The 25,177-nt window shown below is 42.6% G+C and overlaps 1 protein-coding gene across 1 annotated transcript in view; it reads right to left on the bottom strand.

Annotated features, from left to right (window-relative positions):
- The window catches only part of LOC144262011 (isoaspartyl peptidase/L-asparaginase-like), a 225,861-nt gene extending 202,845 nt beyond the window's left edge, over window positions 1–23,016 (bottom strand). Inside the window, exon 1 of the mRNA XM_077811604.1 lies at window positions 22,824–23,016. Coding sequence (XP_077667730.1) covers window positions 22,824–23,016 — 193 coding nt within the window. The remainder of the gene's footprint in view (window positions 1–22,823) is intronic.
- Window positions 23,017–25,177: the final 2,161 nt, after the last annotated feature.

Raw genomic sequence — 25,177 nt, 5'->3', positions numbered from 1 at the left:
TCATTTTACAACATTTAAATTTGGGCAGCATTAAACTGTTACAAATCTCCTCTTGCTTAGTCTTAATCTGGAAGGACACTGATTTAAGATGTCAAAGGTTTGATACCAAGGCTGGAAGGGCACCACCTCAGGTGCAACTTCCACAGCATGCCACAATATTTAGCAATTTGCTTTGCTTAATATTTCATTACAATGCAGAAAAAACGGGTGTACTATATATTGGATTGCTACAGCAATGTCATTCAGGGATTGGGAAGATTTTACAATGCTAAAGCTTGGTACCATTTAGGCAATGACAAAACTCCCATTGACTTCAAATAAATATAACTCTGTCACAAAGATTCTCAGTTTACTTTAAAAAATATCAAAAAGCTACATACTTTTATCTTTTCAAGGCTGAATAAGGTACCTGCAGTTAATATAAACACTTAGGTTTAACTGTAGATCTGATTCTAATTATTGATTGAAGAATGACCAGATGTTTCTAAATGTAGCTCTGTAAAGCTCACGCAGACAGATGCACATAGCCAAACTGCATATGAGGAAAGTCATAATACGGTGGATATTCTGCCACCATTGCAACATGCAAGTTTCTGGAAATACACCACAAATTTCACAACACACAAATAGATCACTATTTTTCCCCAAAAGGATAGGATTTAGACAGAATGTGTTCCTAAGTAACAAGCAATGAAAGTAGGACAGTAGAATTGTTTACAAATTGAAGGATTTTCAAAAGTTTTCCAGGAGGCTCAAGCAGTCTTTTAACCAATTCTTGCCTAAATTTACATCTCATTTCCACCTATTTCTATTTTTCCCCAAATGAATGAACATTTATTCTTTTACACACCTTCATCAAATATTTCATCACGAGAAATACTCATTCTAAGGGCTATTTCCCAGGAAATTAACTATAAATCTTTGAAATCCCAAAGGAGAAAAATGCAAAGTTTTACAATGTAATTAAAATCCTAGAACAGGATTTCATTTAAAAGTACCATACTACTCTGAAATGAGCCTGAAGAATATTACATGTTGTTATTAATCAGATCTACTGCCTGCATGTATCCAGAGTTGATCCTGCTTACTTTTACTCCTTTTTATTGGGATTACCTACCATTTAAAAAGGACTGAGCTGGATTCCATTCCTTCTGTCACATCATCAGTAGAATTGTTTCTAAATTCTAAACACAGAGCCAACCAGTTATACCTGTTTGCACCCACTAAAGGCAACAGGAAAGCACAGGTTACATGGAGGGCATAATCACAAGAAAATGGTGTAAGAGAAGGCATACTCTGGCTTCAGACACTTTATTACCGGGAATGAAGTATTAGAAAGAAAGAACCAAGCAGATTTTTCAGGTTCCTGGTTGATTCTGCAAGGCTAACAGTTCGGAAAAATATATTTTTACTTACTTTTTCACACAACCCACAGTTAACCTGTGGAACTCTTTGCCAGAGGATTTTGTGAAGGCCAAGACTATATCAGGGTTCAAAAAAGAATTAGATAAATTCATGGAGGATAGGTCCATCAATGGCTATTATCCAGGATGGACAGGGATGGTTCCCTAGCCTCTGTTTGCCAGAAGCTGGGAATGGACGACAGGGGATGGATCACTTGATGATTACCTGTTCCGTTCATTCCCTCTGGGGCACCTGGTATTGGCCACTGTCAGAAGACAGGATACTGGGTTAGATGGACGTTTGGTGTGACCCAGTATGGCTATTCTTATGTTATTATAAACTAAGGAAATTTAAACTCAGTCAATAGAAAAATAAACATGGAATCCCAGAATGCCACTTCTGTGGTCACTTTTCTGAATGGACCTGCACTTTAATTCTTCATGTAATTTATTGGTGATCTTAATCCAACAAACATTGAATTGGAGAGGTAGTAAACAAAATTAAAAAAAAAGATATCTCTCTCACACTCCAGGGCACTGCACCTGTATTGCCCCCTATGGTCCAGGAAGGCCCCACTCTTTTAGGATTCTATCTTTGGAATCACAGAATCATAGAATATCAGGGTTGGAAGGGACCTCAGGAGGTCATCTAGTCCAACCCCCTGCTCAAAGCAGGACGAATCCCCAATTAAATCATCCCAGCTAGGGCTTTGTCAAGCCTAACCTTAAAAACTTCTAAGGAAGGAGATTCTACCACCTCCCTACGTAACGCATTCCAGTGTTTCACCACCCTCCTACTGAAAAAGTTTTTCCTAATATCCAACCTAAAACTCCCCCACTGCAACTTGAGACCATTACTCCTTGTCCTGTCCTCTTCTACCACTGAGAATAGTCTAGAACCATCCTCTCTGGAACCACCTCTCAGGTAGTTGAAAGCAGCTATCAAATCCCCTCTCATTCTTCTCTTCTGCAGACTAAACAATCCCAGTTCCCTCAGCCTCGTCTCATATGTGTTCCAGACCCCTAATCATTTTTGTTGCCCTTCGCTGGACTCTCTCCAATTTATTCACATCCTTCTTGTAGTGTGGGGCCCAAAACTGGACACAGTACTCCAGATGAGACCTCACCAATGTTGAATAGAGGGGGACGATCACATCCCTCGATCTGCTCGCTATGCCCCTACTAATACATCCCAAAATGCCATTGGCCTTCTTGGCAACAAGGGCACACTGCTGACTCATATCCAGCTTCTCGTCCACTGTCACCCCTAGGTCCTTTTCCACAGAACTGCTGCCTAGCCATTCGGTCCCTAGTCTGTAGCTGTGCATTGGGTTCTTCCGTCCTAAGTGCAGGACCCTGCACTTATCCTTATTGAACCTCATCAGATTTCTTTTGGCCCAATCCTCCAATTTGTCTAGGTCCCTCTGTATCCTATCCCTGCCCTCCAGCATATCTACCACTCCTCCCAGTTTAGTATCATCCGCAAATTTGCTGAGAGTGCAATCCACACCATCCTCCAGATCATTTATGAAGATATTGAACAAAACCGGCCCCAGAACCGACCCCTGGGGCACTCCACTTGACACCGGCTGCCAAGTAGACATGGAGCCATTGATCACTACCTGTTGAGCCCGACAATCTAGCCAACTTTCTACCCACCTTATAGTGCATTCATCCAGCCTGTACTTCTTTAACTTGCTGACAAGAATACTGTGGGAGACCGTGTCAAAAGCTTTGCTAAAGTCAAGAAACAATACATCCACTGCTTTCCCTTCATCCACAGAACCAGTAATCTCATCATAGAAGGCGATTAGATTAGTCAGGCATGACCTTCCCTTGGTGAATCCATGCTGACTGTTCCTGATCACTTTCCTCTCATGTAAGTGCTTCAGGATTGATTCTTTGAGGACCTGCTCCATGATTTTTCCGGGGACTGAGGTGAGGCTGACTGGCCTGGAGTTTCTTTTGAGCAGAGACACCCAACTCCGTTCCTCCTGACCAGGTTATTTTCAGGCTGCACAATTCCCTGCCTACCCAGCAAAATCAGACTGCAGGCCAGTTAAGCAGGTCTGCTTTACTTTTCTCCTCAGCGATGGTAATGGTGTATTGATTACCACACAGCACTTTATAAGCAAGCACATTTATTCTTAATGTAAGAGTATAATGGAGAAAACATTAAAACTGTAAAAGAACCTACACGCATACTGATAAACTTATCAGAGATCACCCCCTAACTCCAACAAAGGCACTGGCCAGTGAACTGTCCTTTAAATCCTTCCTCTCCCCCCTTCCCCCTCCCCCCCCCACTCAGGGTTTTCCTGCGATCAGAAGTTCATAACTCCTTTTGCTCACAACAAGAAGCCCCATGAATCTGAGTTACTTCTTTATGCCATTTGGTCCTTCTGATATTGGGCATAGGTAATTCGTAGATGTAGATTTCCTCCCCAGGGCGAAGCTTCAAAAGATCAGGTCCAGAAATGGGCATTTGTATTCACCTCCTCCCAAATATTTTCTAGGAAACCCTCCCAACTAACGTTCATTCTTGTCTTAGCCCATTGTGTAAAAGTCCTCTGAAGCTCATTAGCCATGTCTCCTAGACAAGTTACATACAATCCCACAGTAACACAAACATTTGTGTTTTGAATACAATGAGCTCCTGAAATAATTAAACTTAATTCAATAACATTTATCCAGGATATTGCCATACTTGTCACAATCCCCTTCATGTCCTGCCAATAAACCTAGATGAGATTTAGCCCTATTTGTGATCTTTTCAGTTTCTCAGAGTGACAGATGTGACATCCATCAGTTTTTCACCTTCACCACAGCTTTCGCCCCCAGTTATTAAATTCACCTGAAGATGACTAGTCCCATTTCCACAATAGGTACCAAATGTTCGCATAGTTCTTAAATTTCACGGATATGCTATTAAGCAATGTAGAACTGTGACTGTCATTTATTTTGTGTTTGTACAATGCCTAGCATAATGGATCCCCATATGCAAAATGAGTTTTGAATAATTAAATTAGACATCTAAAAGTCTCTTATAGCAGCACTATGGTTACAGTTGTGCTGGCACTCATTTCTAAACCCCTGTTTTCCATTTATTGAACTTTCTCAAAAATAATGTCCAAGAGAGTGTTAGGCACGAAAAGAAAGAAAGAAAGATAATATGCACTTATTAGTATTGTTGAAATGGCTCTTCAAGACTAACATCTTTATCTTCAGTAGCATATTTGATTTCTCTTGGTTCAGAAGTGAATTTATTTCAGAGCACTAATATAATGAGCTTCCAGAACATTTATTCAGCTATTTTGGAAGACAAGATACTCAATTAAGTTAACAAAAGATTTTTGATTATTCTTCTCTTTCAATTTGCTTCTGTCTTTAAAAACATGAAATAAAAGTTCTATGTTAATATTATGTTTGGGACATTAAACATAAATAAGTCAGAAAATTCTAAATTTAAGGGGCCAGATTCATCCCTAGTTTAAACCCTTTTAGTACTTTTACTCAAGGGATGAATTTGACCCAAGTTCCTGCAACAATGTTTTCTTGCTCACAAGTATGTGTAGTTATTTCATATGCTGTTAGTTGTATATCTTAATATGGGGTGACTTAGATAAGTTCAGGGAGGTTTGGTCCACCAATCGCTATTAGCCAAGATGGCTAGGGATGTAACCCCATGCTCTGGGTGGTCCTAAACCTCTGACCACCAGAACCTGGTATTGGAAGACTGGGGATGGATCACTTGATAACTGCCCTGTTCTGTTCATTCTCTCTGCAGCACCTGGCACCGGCCACTGTTGGAAGATAAGATACTGGGCTAGATGGACCACTGGTCTAACCCAATATGGCCTCTGTCACATACTTATTGTGGCAAGGTTAAAAATGTTTTGGGGATTTTAAAAACTGAATCAGAAGGTTCAAAAGTTAAATTCTTATAATTACATCAACATACTTTCCCCTGTTTAATAATCTTGAGGTCCTAGAACTAGATCCAAAGTCCATTGAAGGCAATACAAGGAACCCCACTGACTCTAAGAGGGTTTAGATCTAGCATTAGTGATGAAAAAGAGGGAGGAAATGGGAAAAGAAATCCTAAATAATGAACTCCTTAGAAGAATATACTTGTCCGCCTCCCCTACAAACATTGCTATTTGCAAATTAGCTTTTTTTTTTTTATACAAAGAGACACATTCTGCTCTTGAATGATGGCAAATTACTCCCACTGAAGACAGCAGGAGTTGTGCATGCAAGTCCAAGGATAAAATTTGGCCCTAAGTATCAATTTTAGTTCCCTAATTTTAGTCTTGACTTTGTGCATTATCTTAGGAGCCATAGCACTAAATTTAATACTTGAGTAAAATGTATGCCAATATATTCCTTTTCCTCTTATAACCATTTGAGCTGTTACTCTCAATGTTTTATATTCTATTAAGTCTGTTATTAAATGTGACCTCTCAGCTTTATTTAGGGGCTCTTTTCCATTTTTCAATACCTGTATCCCATTTTTTATTCCACTAAGAAATTGAATGTTTTTATTACTGTCCTTTCGTAAGCAGATGACTTTGAATATTTTAATAGCTGCTCCTATAACTACATTCAGCATCTTTATATAAATGAGTCAATATCATCACATAAATCTTTGTGACTGTCTCAGCATTTAATGTCCTATAAAGAGAACCAGTTAGTTTTCCTAAATTTCATCTTAAACTATAGCCTTCATTTAACATTTCACACTTAAGTTTGAATCATTGGTTTAAATCAATGTATTATTTAGAGCCCAAATAGGACCTACTTTAAAACTGATACTCTGCTCTGATGGGAAATATCATCTGGAGTTTAAATTTCCATTTAAAATAAATCTATCACGGTATTACAAACAGATTAAAATAATCAAAACCAATAGTTACCATGGTGATGTGACACAGCACACAATTTGGGTGTTCCTTTAACTGCTTTACAGCATCATGTTGCTAACGCCCAGACTGCACACAGGCCCTGAGACCAGGAGACTTTTAGGGATGGTGGAGCAAGATTCCCCTCTCTCCCAGTCAGCCGAGACAGAAATTTGGGTCATTAGACCCACCTGGGAAGGCTAGAGGGAATGGTTAGATGACTGGCCAAGTGAATAAAAAAGCAGGCTCCAAGCCTAGTCAAGAATAGTCCACTGAGAGGAAGAATTCAGCAAGGTCACAATCCCCAAAAGAAGGGCTGTGAAATCCTGAATTTAAGGGGAGAGTTTGCACACCAGGGAGGGCAGGCCAAGAAACTCACAGTCCAGAGGAGGACCTTGGAGCCCTTAACCAAGGGAGGACCAAAACGGGGGTGGGTCTTTTTGGGAACTAGCTAATGCTCAATAAATTAGACCTCCTCAGGAGGGTGGGGTATATCATTTTTAAAGACAGTATAATTAGATTATTCCTGAACGTCAAAGGGAAATGGAGGCAGGGGAGACTGCCACACCACAAGGGGGCTCCTACAGAGCCATATAATTTATACTTGGAGATCTTTTTAAATTTCAGTGTGTCCACCTGACAGAATTATATGACTATCACTATTTTCTCCCTGTGTTTCTCAGTAGTAATTTTACTTTAAACTTACAGAACATTTTAGTTGTTGTAAATGTCTGGATGAGGACACCAAATCGAGGAACTACTAAAATAAGGAAGAAAAGACAGACATTAGGGTTAAAGCAGTCCCACTCTATCTCTGTCGATATCAGACAACTGAGTGTAACAAAATTTGCTAGCTGACACCTTTTAAACCACAATGTTTGTAAACTCTAGTGTACACAGGGACATTAACATCTTTAATCCATGATAGATGGTCATGGCCAAGTGCAGGGCAGAAAGCCTAATGATCAGTTATTGTGTTTTTATTAAACACAATCTATTTTGCTGGCCTTAATATGTCCTCTGTTGTACTTCACAGAGAATAATGGTACAGACAAACTTGTTACCTTCAGCTCAACCATCTCAGGCAATGCATTGTAGTAGAGTGGTTGACATAAACAGTAAATTCTTACCAAGAGTTATCACAAAGCAATATCTGAGAAACTGCAGCATGCCCTTCTCATAAAAGAAAAACATCAATATTTCAGGTATTGTGATGTGTTAACTATTGGTAAATATTGATTTTTGAATGGCACCCACAGAGACACATACAGTTTTCTACTTTCACAGTGCAATATTGTATATACAGACCAATCTTCAAGCTGTAGATAAAGACGGTCACTGTGCACTTTTTTTTCCTCTATAATCTGTCTTGCTGTTTGTCAGAGCCTACCTATAATAGACATTCTTTAGAGAGCTGCCACAGGTATTATGGGGAATAATAAGGCATACACTATGTAGGGCTGAGAGAAGCAAAAGGGGAGAAGTGAGTCAGGTTAACCAAATGGAAGGAAAAACCACACCCAACCCATGCTATAGTCATTTCTACCTTTCACAGGATGTTTTGTTAAAGCTCAGCTTATCTCTGAGATAGTTCTGTGTAAGCCAGCAGAAGTGGCGTGGAGTTCTAGACATCAGCACCCTCAGTAGCATGCTCCACTCTCACAGTGTAACCCACGCTTACTCAGTGTGGTCCTCAGACCCCCATTAGTGGCTGAACACTCAGATGCTGACGAGCATGCAGCTTTTCAGCTAGCAGAGCTGTCTCTCTCAGCTCTGGTAGCAGAAGCTCATGCTTTAAGATCCAGAGTTGTCAGGTTAAAACCCTGCTGCCAAGAGTGTACCAGGCATGTCAGGTTACACGTGGTGGCACATATGGGAATTTGAACTGGGTGAACTGCTGAAGCTGGGGCCAAGCTTCTCCAGTCTTGGAAAGTGCATAGCTCTCTGTCCCCATCTCTGCTTTTCTAGTTCAGGTATCAGAAGCTGTACTTTTAGATTCAGAGATCCTAGTTTCTGTCTCTGCTGCCAACGACCAACTCAGGGGTATCATATTTCAAATATGTTGCGATTTATGAAGCAATTTCCATTATAAAGCACTGCTGATCTGAGTTAAACTAGACATGTAAATAAATACAAAATCATTCCAAATTCAGGAATTTTCACTCCCACCTTCCTCCTTCAGAACAAATGCAGACAAGTTTTTTGAGTGAAACTGTCCAAGCCACAATGACTCTTAAATCAAACGTACAGAAAAAATTATGTATTCACCATAAAAATATTGATTTCATTAAAACAGTTACTAATTAAAATCAGTGGAGGTGAGGAGTGGTAATGAAAAAAATCACATAGAAAAACAAACTTTTATATGTAATTCTGCTAAAAAAAATGGTAAAGTCTGCATAGCTTTAGCGCAATCACAGTAATGACCTATGCATACTGACTGACCAAGTGTTTGTTCATTTGACTCTAATAAGGAGACCCAGAATCCAATATCCTATCATACAAAAGTTCATAGATGCATGGTTTATCTCAGATGTTTGGGGCCTTAGGTTTGTGATAGCTGATAAAGAAGGCAATGATGCTGTCATAAAAATAAAGGGAAGGGTAAAACCCCTTTAAAATCCCTCCTGGCTAGAGGAAAAATCCTCTCACCTGTAAAGGGTTAAGAAGCTAAAGGTAACCTCGCTGGCACCTGACCAAAATGACCAATGAGGAGACAAGATACTTTCAAAAGCTGGGAGGAGGGAGAAAAACAAAGGGTCTGTGTCTGTCTGTATGATGCTTTTGCCGGGGACAGAACAGGAATGGAGTCTTAGAACTTAGTAAGTAATCTAGCTAGGTATGTGTTAGATTATGATTTCTTTAAATGGCTGAGAAAATAGCTGTGCTGAATAGAATGAATATTCCTGTCTGTGTGTCTTTTTTGCAACTTAAGGTTTTGCCTAGAGGGATTCTCTATGTTTTGACGCTAATTACCCTGTAAGATATTTACCATCCTGATTTTAGAGAGATGATTTTTTTTTTTTACTTCTATTAAAAGTCTTCTTGTAAGGAAACTGAATGCTTTTTCATTGTTCTAAGATCCAAGGGTTTGGGTCTGTGGTCACCTATGCAAATTGGTGAGGATTTTTACCAAACCTTCCCCAGGAAGTGGGGTGCAAGGGTTGGGAGGATTCTGGGGGGAAAGACGTGTCCAAACTCCATTTTTTCAGGAACCCAGATAAAGTTTGGTGGTGGCAGTGGAACTCCAAGGGCAAAGAGTAAAATAATTTTGTACCTTGGGGAAGTTTAACCTAAGTTGGTAAAAGTGAGCTTAGGAGGTTTTCATGCAGGTCCCCACTTCTGTACCCAAGAGTTCAGAGTGGGGAAGGAAGCTTGACAGATGCCTAGACACAAATTAGTTGAAATAGTGATTTTGGAAGTGGTTAATCTAATACAGTACAATATCTGCATGTTAAAAGAAGAAAAGATCAGGCCCTTCTTTGCAAACGGTCTGCATACAGTACATTCCCAACTTAAACAAAAATGGGATCCTTTATTCAATTGAGCTGTATAACATCTACTGTCAGAACAGCTAGGGGCTTATCTCCACTATCAGCTCTGCTGTAGTGCTACTTTTTTATTAGGCTATTATAGACCATAGTGGAGAGGTTTACAATTGGTTTCACTTATGGTTTACAGGCTGTCTGCCTGTTTGTGTGTAAATTGAACATTTCAGAGGTATCTGACCTGCTTCTGTTCATTGCAGCTTTTAAATACTTTTCAATGTGTCATGTGTCTGAGCATGAGGCAGTAATGTAGGTCTTATTAGGGGGGTTGAAATGCTATATTGGGGACCAAATTTTCCAGTTGGTGTGTATGTAAGGGGACTGTTGCCCCCTTACTAACATTCAGTGGGGGTGTTTTAGTTGCTAGCTCCCAGTACTAAAAAGGGGGAAGGGTCAATGGGGAATCAGGACCCTGAGACTGATCATCCTCAGGAACAATGGGGAGAGGCCAATGCTCCAAGTCAGCCTGAATGACGGGGCGGGCAGGCTAATCAGGGAGTCAGGAGGCCAGGGAGGTGCCATCCTCCGTGTGAGCTGGAATTACGTAGGTCAGACAGAGTGGGGCCGAGCTAAGGAGAAAGCAGGTGCCCAAGCTAAGCTGGGGAGCAGAGTTGGGCCAGATCCAGAGAGCCCAGACCCTGTCCTGGGAGCAGAGCTGCAGCCCCAAAGCCAGAGGCACAACCCAGAGAGAGCAGACCTTTCCTGGAGCAGAGCTGTAGCAACCAGAGCCAGAGGGGCGAGAAAAGCAGCCCAGGAAGCAGGTCAGTGCTGGAGCAGAGTCACAGAAGCAGCCTGCAGAGCAGACCTGTCCTGGGAGCAGAGCTGTAGCAACCAGAGGCAGAGGGGTTAAAGAAGCAGCCCAAGGAGCTGCAGGCAGAGCAACAGCAGCAGTGCAGAGACAGTGGTGGAGCTGGGGCTGGAGCAGTCCGGAGCTGGGTGTCGTGAGCAGCTGGGGAGAGCGAGGGGGACACCTCAGCCAAGAGGCTCTGCAGGCCAGGCTTGGATCATAACCTTGACAGGGCATAGGCAACACTGGGAAGAAGGGTCCTAGAAGAAGGAGCCTGAGAGCATGTGGCCACCACCAGAGCAAGTGTCCAACCCACAGCATCCCTGCAGCACAGCCAGGGCCTGAGAAGAAGGCCTGGGACTTACAAGGAACAGACTGTGAACTGCCCTGACGTTCCAGAGATGCTGTTTGTGATGTTGCCTGCCACAGAGCGGGTTGATGGGATTCCTTTAACCTTTCCCATTTTTCCTTATTCTTTTTAAAATTAATTGTTGATTGAATAACTTGCATTTGCTTTAACTTGTATGTAATGGTCAGTGGGTCAGAGAAGTGCCCAGTGCAGAGAGAGTACACCGGAGTAGGGACACCCTAGTCCCTGTCCTAGGTGACCACAGCAGGGTTGGGGGTCGAGCCCCCAGGAATCCTGGGCCCAGCCTTGTTGGGGTTACGAGAACTCTGCCAGGCAAGAGAGTGGAAGGGGAGTCCTCAAGGGCAGGGAGGCAACTGGGTAAAGGAAGTGGGAGCAAGGACTCAGATCCTTTTGCTAGCCCACTTCACCAGGGTAGTACAGAAGCCAGGAAAATTCCCCGCGATAACAGGACTATTCCCCCGCTTACATGTATATAAATATATTTTACGTCTCTAGATTCTACCATTTGCAAAGGAGAGTAGGCAAAAAGTTGGGCACACGAGTGATTTAGATGTACAAATGGAGGTCAGCCGAAAAAATTGTTCCTGGACCTGAATCAGTTACTAATTATCTTAATATTTCTAGTCCAACTTTTACTTTGAATCTCTGCTGCTTCCTGCTGCACAGAGCTATCCAAGGAAAGAAATGTGAACTACATAATTTACTTTTGAATAGAATAACTATGGATATGTCTACACTTCACGCCAAGGGTGCAATTCCTATCTTTAGGAGACACACCTGCACCAGTTCTGGTCAAGCTAGTGCACTAAAAATAGAGTGTAGCTACAGCACTGTGACCAGCAAGAGGGTTAGCTGACCCGACTACGTGCCTGGTCTGTTGGATGCCTGCATACTCGGGATGGCTAGCCCCTCCCACCATGTGCATTGCCACAGTTACCCTCTAGTGTTAGCGCCTTAACACAATTAGAACTAGCATGGGTATGTCTCATCAAACTGGGAGTACACCTCCCAGCTGGAAGTAGACTTACTCTCAGACTCTCTTCGTACCACAAACTGTTGCTTCATATCTGTTTTCTTCTTGGTTCTTTTTACTAAACATCTCCTACAAACCGCTAGATTTAAAGCTATAAAACAGTTTGTTAGAATCCCTTCTTTTTATTCAAACTTGCTGAAATTTTTAATTTTCAAGCCAAAATTTAATTTCTCTGCAGAAAGGGAACTTGATCTGGAAAGATTCAGCAAGTAAAATTCAGCCATTTTTGAATGATCTCAGAATGGAGGGAGGGGAAATCCTGTGACCTCTTCTGATCAGCCCTTGTCCCTGCTTTCATTGAAGTAAATGACAGTTTGCTATTCAACAGAGCTGGCCTGAGATTAACGTGTATCTCTAAGGGTGGCTGAGATGTACATACGTGCACAGCTAAATATTTGTACACTAAACTCCTTAAGTGCATTAGAATTTAACCTAGTATGCAGAGAACCTGAGAGCCACCTACAGTTTTGCATGAGGTCCAGTAGGAGCCCTGAACTATCTAACTGTATATTTACCTGCTCTTTTCCCTCCCATTCCCAATAACATCTACTTAACTTGTTTACACTATTATGGCTCTATGCAGTCTTCCCCACAGCCTCTTAGAGAGCTACAGCTGTGAAAATGGCTGCTGGGCTCAGAAAGTCATCTGGAAAGCTTTCTATTCTGGCAAACCTTCCTAATGCTCCCTGTAGGATTTCTGGCTGCTGTACCCTCTCTCCACATAGCGGTCCTTTTTCAATACCTTCAAAACCCCAGTGATATATTTGGGCAATGAGTTTCACAGGTTAATTAGGTGGTGTGAAAAGGGTTATTTCTTTTTATCAATTTTGTTATCACCTTCTATAATTCTGTGACTTAGTACTTCAAATACTCTGTAGGCTGATGTGGCCTCCTGCAAATAAATCCTCATCCTCTAGGACTGGGTGAATACTGCAAACAATTTTAAATGAATTCAAACAAACTCACTCCAGCTGTGTCCAAACCTCTTTTGTAATCCATTTTACAGCTATTCCAGCAAATTGTTTTACTGTCAGGCATGTTCACTAAAATAGCTAGTTTTCAGTGACTACTGAGGAGTATTTATGGAAAGTGACCTTTTAATTCAAAATTGTGAGTATATATACAGGAAAGTTGGTTCCATACTCATTCACTTACAGAACAGACACATTTTATGTAATGTATGTTGTATTATTGGTTGGTACAGATTACTAAGCAAACTAAACTAAACAAACTGCATTTGAACAAGCTATAAAGAATTACTGCAGGAATAATTAAAAGCCACTATAGAAAGACACTCTCGGTCTGCTTTTGTAAGTAATTTTGTGGCTAAAATGAATGATTTCCCTTGAAATGTGATTCAGCTGACTTCATAGGTTTTGAATTAGGCACTAAAATGGCCTGATAACTATGGACACTTGTGACAGGAATTAGGAAAGATCACTTTGAGAAACCTGCATTTTCTGTATATTCTAAGGCATTGGCACATGCACAAATAGCCTCTATTTTGGTGTCATTTTGTTTAATGCCTTATTTGAGTTAACATTTCTCAGACAGTTGAGCTCTAATGTGCTACCTGGCATACTGGTTTTTAAATTTCAAAGCATCTTCACTTAAGTCATCATGCCTCTCTCTGGTTTCTCCAGACGAGGACATCATCAACATAAGTGGTCATCCGGTTCGTCTAATGTGTCTGCTTCCTTCTTGTGGAATACTTTTTCTGGGACCATAGGTACCATAAGGAACAGTATCCAGGGCCTTATATAGAGGCATATATTGTGTCTAAAAGGTTGACGTTTCAGTTCCAACATTTTCTATTTATTTATTCCAGAGTTGGGAGTTGAAAGTACGCTGATTATCAAATTCCTTTTATAACTAAGTATATTCTCAGAGATTCCTTTATTTTTCTACTGCCACCTTTGACTGCACCCAGACAGGTGGTTCACTAGCTGACTTTACTTGCCTTTTAGTTTTTGAGCATTTAGGGTTTACATTTCCAAGCTTTTCTCCACCACCATGGTGTCTAGAAACATTCTTTTAAAAAGAATTAAAGCTGAGGTTTTCACACACTAACATGACTCCAGGATCAGGGTCTTTAAGAAGAAAAATTAAATATTACTAACTATTGTTATTTTGTCACAAGTCTCACAATATACAGGAAGATATGTGGAGAAATAGAAATACAGGGAGGATAATGGCAAGAAAGGAAAGAAACATGGAATGAACAATAGGGAAAGATGTGATCCCAGAAATTAAAATGCTAGGTGATAGACCAAGAGCTCTCTTCAAAAAAGAATTTGTGTGTCACATTTTTTCCATTCCTGAATTTCATTTGATGAATCGTCACTGGCTCTGATGTTAATCTGCCTTTCCTCCCTGAAACTGAACTAACTTTAAAAGACCTCAAAATTTGGGCACTCTCTCTAATGAAGTCCCTAATCAGCTCCAAAAAAGGCCTGTCCTAATATTTGTTTGAAAGAGAGAACACAAGGGGGAAGATAAAGAAGGAGTACAAGCGAAACTGAGGTGTGGAGATGGAAGACTGGGGAGTGGAAGGAAAAATGTAGCTACAAGTTACACACAAGCAATCTGGATCTTTATGATTATGGCCTTGGCTACACTTGCAAGTTAGAGCGCATTAAATCAGCCCCGGGCACCCTAACTCCTGAGGTGTCCACACTGGCAAGGCAGGTAGAGCGCCTGGACTCTGTAGCTGGAGCATTCCTGGTAATCCACCTCTACGAGAAGCATAAAGCTTGCTGCGCCCTGGCTGAAACGCCCGGGTGTCAGTGTGGACAACATGTTGCTTTACTGTGCTGTGAATGGCCTCTAGAAATGTTCCATAATTTGGGGGAGGGCTAGCTCAGTGGTTGGAGCATTGGCCTGCTAAACCCAGGGTTGTGAGTTCAATCCTTGAGGGGGCCATTTAGGGATCTGGGGCAAAAATTGGGGACTGGTCCTGCTTTGAGCAGGGGGTTGGACTAGATGACCTCCTGAGGTTCCTTCCAACCCTGATATTTTATGATTCTATGAATCCCTTGAAGTCAAGTGGCCACTCTTGTCATTGTTTTGAACTCAGCTGCAGTTATCCTGATACCCCTTTTCAAATCTCCGTTTCTGACAGCCGACATGCTTATTTGCTCCGGGACAAAGCAAACCATTACTGTGAAATGCTTCTGCTGCAGAGGCAGGCGTGTGTGTGAGAAAGAGAGAGAGAGACGTGGGGGTGGGGGCTGATGTTATGGTTTCTCCCTTCCCTCTGCCACAACTGAACTTACAAGACTGCATGCTGACACACTCTCTGTGCCCCAAAACACAGTCTCTCCCCCCAGATACACACAACGCACTCCCTTTCACACTCCATCCACCCCATCCCTCCCCCGCCCCAATTTGAAAAGCACGCTGTAGCCACTTGCACACTGGGATACCTACCACAATGCACTGCGTTGCAAGAGCTGCTAATGTGGCCACGTCATTGCTCTTGCAGCTGACAGCGTGAACACACTGCAGCATTTTCCCTGCTGCGATCTCCAAAGGCTGGTTTAACTCCTGGCGCTCTACATCTGCAAGTGTAGCCATGCCCTAAGGCCCATGGCGAGAGGAGAGGAAAATGTATAGGAGTGAGAAGAAGGGGGAAAACAAAGAATGGAGGGAAAGCAAAATGGGTGGGAGTTGGAAATGATAAATGTGACCTTGGGGGAACACCCTACACCCCCATGTTCATACTTATAATATGACTGTGTGGTATCTAATGAAAAGTTTGTCATGTTGGGTGACTTCGGAAGGCTCATGATGTACTGAGCATTGTTGTTATAGTAATGTTATAGGTTGTAATTTCACGTATATAGTTATGAGGCTGAAAATGTGTCCTCATGGCTTAAAGCAAGCCCAGGCAAGAACTCTCCAAGAGCAGAGGGGCAGTTCACACCTCATCAGGGCTTGCTGAGGACAAAACCCAGCCCAGCCTCACAAGAACAAAGGACACTGGCCTAGGCAGCAACAAAGGACTCTCGAGTGAGTCACTCCACTTCCTTTGGTCAGTTTGGGACTGTGGTGAGGTAATGCTCACCTGACTCTGAAGGAGGTGGGAGGGGGGGCAAAGCCAAGAAGGAAGAAAGAACATGATAAAAGGGAGAGATGTTTGCCATGCTCTTCCTCTCTCTACCACCTCCATCTACAAACATCACCACCAAGTGACTAAAGCGCTGATCAAAAGGGAGTGCCTGGCTGAAGAGCAACTAGCCAGCCTGTGGTGAGAAGCATCTAAGTTTGTACAGGCACTGAAAGTGTTAAGATCAGCTTAGAATGTGTTTTGCTTTTATTTCATTTGACCAAATCTGACTTATGCTTTGACTTATAATCATTTAAAATCTTTCTTTATTCTACCTGAAGCCGTGAGTTTGTTTTGAAGCATGTCAGAGACTCCCCTTGGGATAACAAGCCTGGTACACATCAATTTCTTTGTTAAATTGATAAACTCATATAAGCTTGAAGCGTCCAGTGGGCATAAGTGGACACTGCAAGATGGAGGTTCCTAGGGTTGCGTCTGCGACTGGAGATATTGGCTAGTATCATTTGGTTGCACAATCCAAGGAGCAGCTTACATGCCAGAGGCTGTGCATGAACAGCCCAGGAGTGGGGGTTCTCACAGCAGAGCAGGGTAAGGCTGGCTCCCAGAGTCAAGGATTGGAATGAGCTAGCAGATCACCAGTCCGGATAACACCAGGGGAACATCACAAAAAAAAAATCACATAAGGATTAGGAAAAGAAAGAGAGGTGAACAGTGGAATGGGGTTTCATTGTTATTATTACTAATGGTTGTGCATTTCATTTTGTTAGCATCTTGTTGCTTATCTCCTAGTGGAACTTAATTGGTTCAACTTTGGAAAGTGATGGTGGGTCAAATTTTACCCTCAGTTGCATCTATGCCCATCTACTTCTCAGAAAGAAATATTTCTTCAGTGTTTCTTTCCTACTGCCACTCGGAAGTAAAAATAAAAATAACTCTAGCTAATCAATTGGGTTGAAAAATGAGAGATGAAAAAATAGGGTACAGAGTGTCTGATGGGGAATTGCCTGCCAGAGGGCAACTTTAAACTTCCTTGTGTTAAGTCAAATTCTATCCTCTCCTCACTATACCTTCCAGCAAGTAGAAAAGAAGGGGAATATTTTTATCCCTGTTATTTGTAGTACAGCAGAATTCAGCTATTACAGACACCACAGTGACAACTGAATAATTTCACTTTAACTATGTCACAAAACAGAACGGGCTTTTTCACATTACAGAACAGTAAAGGAAAAAAATCAAATGAAAATAAATATCAAACTTCATAAACTCTTTGTTCCAACTTACATTATATTAAACGCAAAGAGAAACAGTTGACATTTTTCATGAGGTAGTCAGGAAAGAATGTTCTTTAGTGCTCTTGTGAGTGTGTAAGATTTTGGATGCTGAGCTTAAAAAAAATCAAGCTTAAAAAATGGAGGCACCCAAAATTAGTTCCTGATCCTGCAAACACTTACATATGTGCTTATATTTACTACTGTGAGTAACTCAATTGCTGTCAATGCAACAATTCACAATAGTAAAGTTAAGCATGTTCATTTGAGTTTACAGGACTGGGATCTGGTGGATACTTATGAACATTTAGAATAAAGCCTTGGCTTTATTGCAAAGTTAACTCAAGATATAACTTGAGTGTTACCCTAACCTGACTCCCATCCACACAGAAAAATCTCTAGCTCAAGCGGTGGTGCTTTAAACTTGAGCTGGGGCCGCTGAAGATCAAGTGCTGCTGACACTTGAGCTATTATTTGCTGTACGGACACATCCCCCCACAACTTTCCAAAATTCCCCCTGGGGCCTCTGTTGTGTCTACCTATTTATCCCTAGTTCTATAAAGTCAACTCCAGGCAGTATAAATAACCTGCTTTGGTATTTGGACCCTACCTTAGTACACAACTTTCTGTAACTGTAACATCTGTATAGTGCTCCTGTTGCACTTATTCAAATCATATGACATCCACAAAAGCAAATCAGCATGCTTCTACTTGGATTGAAGCAGACATCAAAGTTATTGAGAACATGTAGTATGAGGCCAGAAAGACATATGTATTTGAGTGCAAGACTAATAATTGAATCTCCAGTAAGTCAGATGAAGAGATCCACCAAACTGGACCTTAGTGCCAGCAGAAGTTAAAATTCCTGAAGAATCCATACTGCCAGGCAAAGAACCACAACACCCATCCCAGAACTCCCCTTTTCTATCAGGAGCTGCACTGGGTGCTCAGCAGTGCCCAAAGCAGGGAGACCATGTACCTTGGGCACTTGACGTGTCCAGGATTCAAGGGGTGGAGGCAACCAAGTACTGAGGATTCAGAGGAGGAGCTGAAACTAGGGCTGTCCACAGCAATCTTGACTAAGGCAGAGCAGACACTCACCATTTTGTGATACAGCCAGTCCAATCCGTTTGGGGAGGAGATGGAGGAACAGACCAGAAGGACAACCATTGTCTCAGATGGGTAAGAGAATAACTCAACATTGTTGATATGGTCAGGGAGATAGACAACAAAAAAGGCCACCACCGCCTGTTACAGTCGTGCAGGGTACTATATGCGGGAGGGTAGAAGTTTTATGCAATACAAGACAAGCAAGGCCAGCAAACACAGGGACAAGCATAGTTACACCGGGCATACATAGCAGCGTGCTTTTTCTCAAACTGGCATTAGCATTTTTAAGGGCAGCCCAAACTTCAGAAAATAACACTGGCTTAGGGAATAGGTCTGTTTCCTGGTTTGTGGAATATCAAGTTCCAGAGTACTTGCAAAGTCTGTCAGAAATACGGGTCCAACATCCAGCTGCCCCTGCTGGACCACTAAGGGGAAATACAGGTGCAGTTGCCCTGAACTGTGACACCATGCAAGAGGTATGTCGAGCAGTGGTAGCAAGGCTGAAACTGAAGAGGCAACAATCAAACATGAGCATGTGTACTGAGAGGAAAGAGAGGGGAGGGAAAAGAATGAGCACCCTCAGCCTTCCGGCCTTCTAGCTGTTGCCTTTCTTGGGTGGAGATCTGAATCTCTCTCCCTGGTGACCAGTGTATTTCGAGGCTGAAGAGTTCCCTGCCTTCACTGTATTATTCCCAGAAAAAGACAGTCTGCCTAAGCAGGCCTATTTTGCTTCTCCCCTCAGAGATGGTACACAATGTAATGTTATGTTACCACCTGGTTCCTTCTGAGCAAGCATATTTTACTCCAAAGACATATTAAAAATAATAAAAGAACCTACTTGCATCCTAATAAGTTTACCAGAGATCACTCACCTTGCATCCTCCATCTCCACAAGGGCTCTGATCCGTGTCAGTTCTTCCAATGGAATCTGTGGTGGTTTTAAGCTACTGGATAATGAACTAGGTCTAAATTGGTCTAAATGTTAGTCCACATTGATCCCAGTCCTGTAAACTCAAATGAACATGCTTAACTTTACTATTGTGAATTGTTGCATTGACAGCAATTGAGTTACTCACAGTAGTAAATATAAGCACATATGTAAGTGTTTGCAGGATCAGGAACTAATTTTGGGTGCCTTCATAATGATGCAGAAGTACTTCTCATGTAGCAGGAACTCCAAACGGTCTATCAGGTTTCTTAGCAGAGAAAATTTTTCATCCTTCCACTTTTTGTAGCTCAGTCGTCCGCTTGTCACAGGTTGAGTGGTCATTTAAGGGTAGCTGGGCTCAGACACATTTGTGTTGGATTAACTACTCTCTCCTACCCCAGCTGGTCCTGATCAGCTGGGTGATTTCTTTGAAAGGACTACGAAAACTCAGTTTGAGGGAGCAAGCTAGGTTCCTCTGGGAGACACCTGAAGTAGGGGCTGGAAGATTCTAGGGAAGCAGCCTGAGACTCAGGGAAACTGAACCAGAGAGACTGAAAGGCAGCCCAGAATGGCTGGGACTATGAGGGGACTCCAGGGAAAGAGCATGGGAGGCAGTGTTCTGCCCCAGAGTGCAGACACTTACAGGGAGTCCGGGGGTGGGCTGAAGAGGAGAATACTTTTGGGTTGTTTGGACTTCTGTTACCCTGAAAAGGGACTGAATTTTGAGAGTGACCCAGCTGGAGAGATGAGCTATATGAAGCTCTCGGGGAGAGAGAAAGAAAAATTGGGGGAGGAAGAAACTGAGGCAGGAAGCACATGCAACGCCACACTTGACCAGCTGGCAATACTATGCCTTGAGAAAGCCCTCCAGTCATTAATCTGCCCATCAGTCACCCCAGACAACAGAACAGCTCAATGACACAGGGGGATGGTTTTCTCCCAGAGGCTTGGGAAAAAAAGCGTTCTCTCTTCCACGCAGGGATCTCAAGCAAGTTCACATCTTCCAGTGCCACCACAGGCTAACCCTATCACCAGTACCATTCTGCTGTTGCTTGACACACCCAAGCCCTCAAACTGCTTTTTTAAATTAAAAAGTTTAAATACAGATTTTCTCATTGCGAAGTTGGGGAGGATCCTGAGGACCAAGCAGCTTCAAGGCAGAGAAACGCAGAGATGGAGGAGAATGAATGCCCAGGAGAAAACCCTTGTCACTTTTCCCAGCCTGTGATGCAGAAAGTTAAAGAGGAAAAACTTTTATCCCCTCCAGACAGAAAAATATACTATTCTCAATGCAAGTGAGGCATTCACCTGGGAGGACAACACCAGGATCCAGAACCTTGGATGTAGAAGGAATAAATGTTGATGAAGATGCATGGGGATTTCATCAAGAGATCTGACCACCTCTTCAATCTGCAGAGAGGTGTTGGAATGGGATTGGAAGAATCTGGCTGTAGATGACAGCATGTTGGAGAGGATGGTTGTGCATTGCATCTCCCACTGCCATGCCGTAAGTGGCAGGACCACCAGCAACAGCAAGAAGAGCACCAGCTGTAGAGGGGCCTGTTTGAGCACGTGCTGGGACTTGTGGCCAGCAGGTTCCAGAACAACCAAAGTCTGACTGCAGCACCAGCAATTGTCCAAATCCTGTTCCCAGTTCAGGCCCAGTTCCAGCCTCCCCTCCATGCCACGATGTCCTGAAGTTGATGATCTCTAGGTGGGAGTTTACCCAGCCCATGAATGGAACTGCACATCATCATCTATACCCTAGCAAAAAAAACATCCTTCCCATCAAGCTGAAGCAGTCCCTGGTACCTTGTGTTTTTAAGTGGCTGTCATTATTCACAGAGAGATTAATTAACTGGGACCCAGGCACAGGCACCGACTCCATGGGTGCTCTGGGGCTGGAGCACCCGCAGGAAAAAGTGGTGGGTGCTGAGCATCCACTGGCAGCCCCCCATCAGCACCTCCCCCTCCTCTCAGCACCTCCTGCCCACTGGTGGGCCCCACAGATAAGCACCTCCACCTCCCTCCCACCGCCAAGCGCATGCTGTGGATCAGCTGTTTTGCAGCATCAGGAGGCACTGGGGGGAGGAAAGAGGGCACAGTGTGCTCAGGGGAGGGGAAGGGGCGGGGCAGGGGTGGGGCCTTGGGGCAAAGGGGTGGAGTGGGAAGGGACCAAGGCAAAATGGGTCAGGGGGAGGAGCACACCCCGGCTGATTAGAAACACGGCATCTATGGACCCAGGGACCTCTGGGTGCAAGCTCGCAGAGAGGTGCATAAGTGCACAAACTCTCGATCTTTCCACTGAGGAGGCAAGAAGACAGTTCAACTTGTCTCATGAACAGAAGATCCCAGTCAAGCCTGGCTGGCCGGATTTGGGGTGAGGTTTTGCTCTATATTACGGCAGCGAATTGGTGGTTAAGTTTAGGCTCCAGTATGCATGTTAAGTTTTTATTTTATATTTAGCCCTTTGTTTTCAATATTTCTGCTTGCTATAGTTTGAATCTCTGTTGTGCATTAAATAAACTTATACTTGCTTTCTCTATAAACAAAGTGACTCACACACTCCCAAACAGCAATCCCTTCCACACAACAGTCCATGTCTCCTGTCCGGGAGCATATGAGCCACTTGCACACACTAGTATGACCAGGGACAGCTGCCTGTGAGCTTGGTGCCAGCCCCAATGGGCAGGGCTGGGGACAGTACAACCATGTCAGAGGAGCCTTGGCTGGGTGCTGGCTCCTGTGAGCAGTGGCCTGACATGCTGCTGCTTTTGCCCCATGGTTCAGCCCTGCAGATATCCATTTTGTATCCACAAATATAAATTTTATATCCACGCAAGGCTCCACAGACAAGGCTCCCTCATGCTAAGGACAGGTGGTAGCAAGGTGCCTCACAACCCTGCATACCCCTGGGAAGCATCACAGTAATGGCAGTTGTTTAAACATTTATTAACCTATAGGATTTTTTCTTGTTTTGTGGACTCATATTATTAGGAACTCTGATTTAACAGATTAAACCTTGAAATTGAATTGTAAAATATTCAGAGAAAACATCAAAAAGCCTCAAAGTTTTGTTCACTACCCTTGCTAAAAAGCAAGCGGATATCTGCTAAAATCCAACCTTAGCTATAAATCTCTCAACCACCCATACAACAGTAAATACTTTTTGAAAAAATAGCAATTACTGAACAGCACAAAGAAGAAACATATCATCCAGCACTGAATCAGCTCCATAGGAAATGTGTAAATAAAGATCTTTGGTGGGCAGATGTAACAACACTTAAGAAGCAGCATAAAAGATAAACACAAAATGGAGAGAACTCTTGAGGCAACATTGTGGATATATCAAAACTAAGATGATTTAAAGTATTTAAGAGTTTGGGTTTTTTTAAAATCACAATACCTGCATCAAACACAGTATCATCTTCTAAGGCCCGCACAGCAATTTCTACAGCCTTCATTGAACTTCCTCCCATTTCCAACACTGCAAAGCCACTCTTAACTGCATTTTTCACTCCCAGGATGCTTCTTTCAGCAAACTCATCTGGTATTGCCCAAGCTCCACCATGGACTACAAGAACAGGATTTGTGCCCATCTTAACCAGATTGCCAAAGATGATGTATCTGTTGAAACAAGCAGGTCCTTTTCATGTTAATGTTAATATTGCACATCAGAACAACATTCAGGAACATTAAGAAATTAATCTTTTAGGCCTCAAGTCCTACTTTCTCTGTATGTGTTGGCAGATGTGTAGAGTTCCAACCTGGTGGGTCTAGTTACAGGATCAGGCCCATAGTTTCTGAATAGTTCCTTGCATTATAAGTATCAAAGATTAATGTTTATCTCCCCATCCCCCTGCTTCTTCTGTTTTTACACAATTAAATAGATTTTACAGGAAGCTCTGAGTAAGCAAACCCTTTTATTTGTGTGTATCTCCCTAGAGGATTGAGGCTGACACAATTACAGAATTATTAACATATTAAACTATCTTTCAGAGATCAAACCTCAATTGACAGGCAAATTTGGAGCAAGAGTGCCTTTGAAATTCAAATAAAAAGTTTCACATCATTTTAATGTAAAAAAAGGGTTTTTTTTCAAATTACATAGAAAAACAAAATCTGAGACACAAAATGTCATGTGAAATATGTCACCAGGTTTCAACAAATATAATTCTAATACAATTTTTTTAAAATGCTATGTTATTGGAAGCAATACCTCTAGGTAAGAATACCTAACACTTTCCATTTTAAGCTCCTATTCTCAGTGGAACTTTTCCATAATTTAACGTTTCAGACCTATAGTTTCCATCTTTGCTCTCTGCTTCATGTTGAATTCTTTTGGAAGCTTCAGTGAAGACAGTTCAGTATTTCTAGTAAGAAGGTTAAAGGGAAATAAGTAGTTTTCCCAACATTAAGTAGTTTCCTAAACATTTATTTGAAGAGCTCTATTACCTCCAGGCTTTGGCATAGAAACATGAAATTTGGATGGGGGTATACCTGGGATCAAAGTGGTGCCATATGTTGTCCCCATGGAAATCCACAGAGATTTGGTTGAGTTGTAAACCTCTAAAAATTACTGTTTCACATACACAGCCAAACTTAACTCTAGCATTCCTAACTTTTGAGGACTGGTCCTTGCAAGCCTAACATTCTTGTAACATAATTGTCTAGCAGCCAGGTGAGGAAGGAGTAGAGACTAGCTAGCACAGCTGCTGTCTGTTAAAACTACTAGGCAATTGAAACATTCCCAACCACATAGCAACATTAAGTACACTAGAGAGACAGTTTGTTTTAGGAGCCTATATACCTTAGTGGGATCACATGGTTGGGCCTTCACATGTGAATTGGCTGAACCCTGGTTGAATGGTCTATCACAAGAACTGGAGTAATTGGCTCTGATGATTTATTACACTTGCTGGCACAGGGATGAGTCATCAGGCTTAGGCAGGCTCAGGGGTAATTCCATGATGACACATCAGAGTGTTTTAGAGCACTTAGAAGAGTCCAGTTTTAAATAGAAAGCTGGTCTTAACGCTAAACTGTAACAGAGCTGGCACTCCACTATAATTTAAGCCAGGGGTCTCAAACACGTGGCACACAGGCCGTATGCAGCCCAGGGAGTTATTTCCTGCAGCCCACCATAGGCACCAACTGCACCAGCAGCCAAGCTCCCTTCCCGTCCCAAGCGCACCACGTCCCTGCTCCTCCGCCTACCTCCCAGCACTTCCCGCTGCCAAACAGCTGTTTGGCAGTGCTTTGGACCATCCGGGGAGGAGCGGGATGCAGCGTGCTCAGGGGAGGAGGCAGAGAAGAGGCGGGGCTGGTGCGGGGATTTGGGGAAGGGGTTGGAATAGGGGCAGGGAGGGGGTGAAGTTGGGGTGGAACTTTGGGGAAGGGGTTGGAATGGGGGCAGGGAAGGGGTGGGAAGAGGCGGGGCAGAGGCAGGGCCTCATGGAAGAGGTGGAATTGGGGGCAGGGCTTGGGGCAGAGGGCGGGGGCTTTAACCAAACTAATTCTAAAAGTAAATGCATTTGTATCATTTGAGTGAGGTGCATTACTGAGTGTTTATATTTTATTAAAACCCCTCTTCACGTTACAGATTTTAAAAAGTTAATACGTTGACTTTTAATAGCATACTATATTACTCTTCACTTTTTTCATTTTTGACTATACTTTTGTATCATTGTATGAAAAGGTTTCAGTGATGTGGCCCTCGGGCCATTGTACTAGTCCTCATGTGGCCCTCATGGTGAGTTG

The sequence above is a fragment of the Eretmochelys imbricata genome, chromosome 3 (assembly GCF_965152235.1).
Source record: "Eretmochelys imbricata isolate rEreImb1 chromosome 3, rEreImb1.hap1, whole genome shotgun sequence".
NCBI classification, from domain to species: Eukaryota; Metazoa; Chordata; order Testudines; family Cheloniidae; genus Eretmochelys; species Eretmochelys imbricata.
Note: the sequence above shows the minus strand (reverse complement) of the source record. Positions and strands in the feature narration are given on the sequence as shown.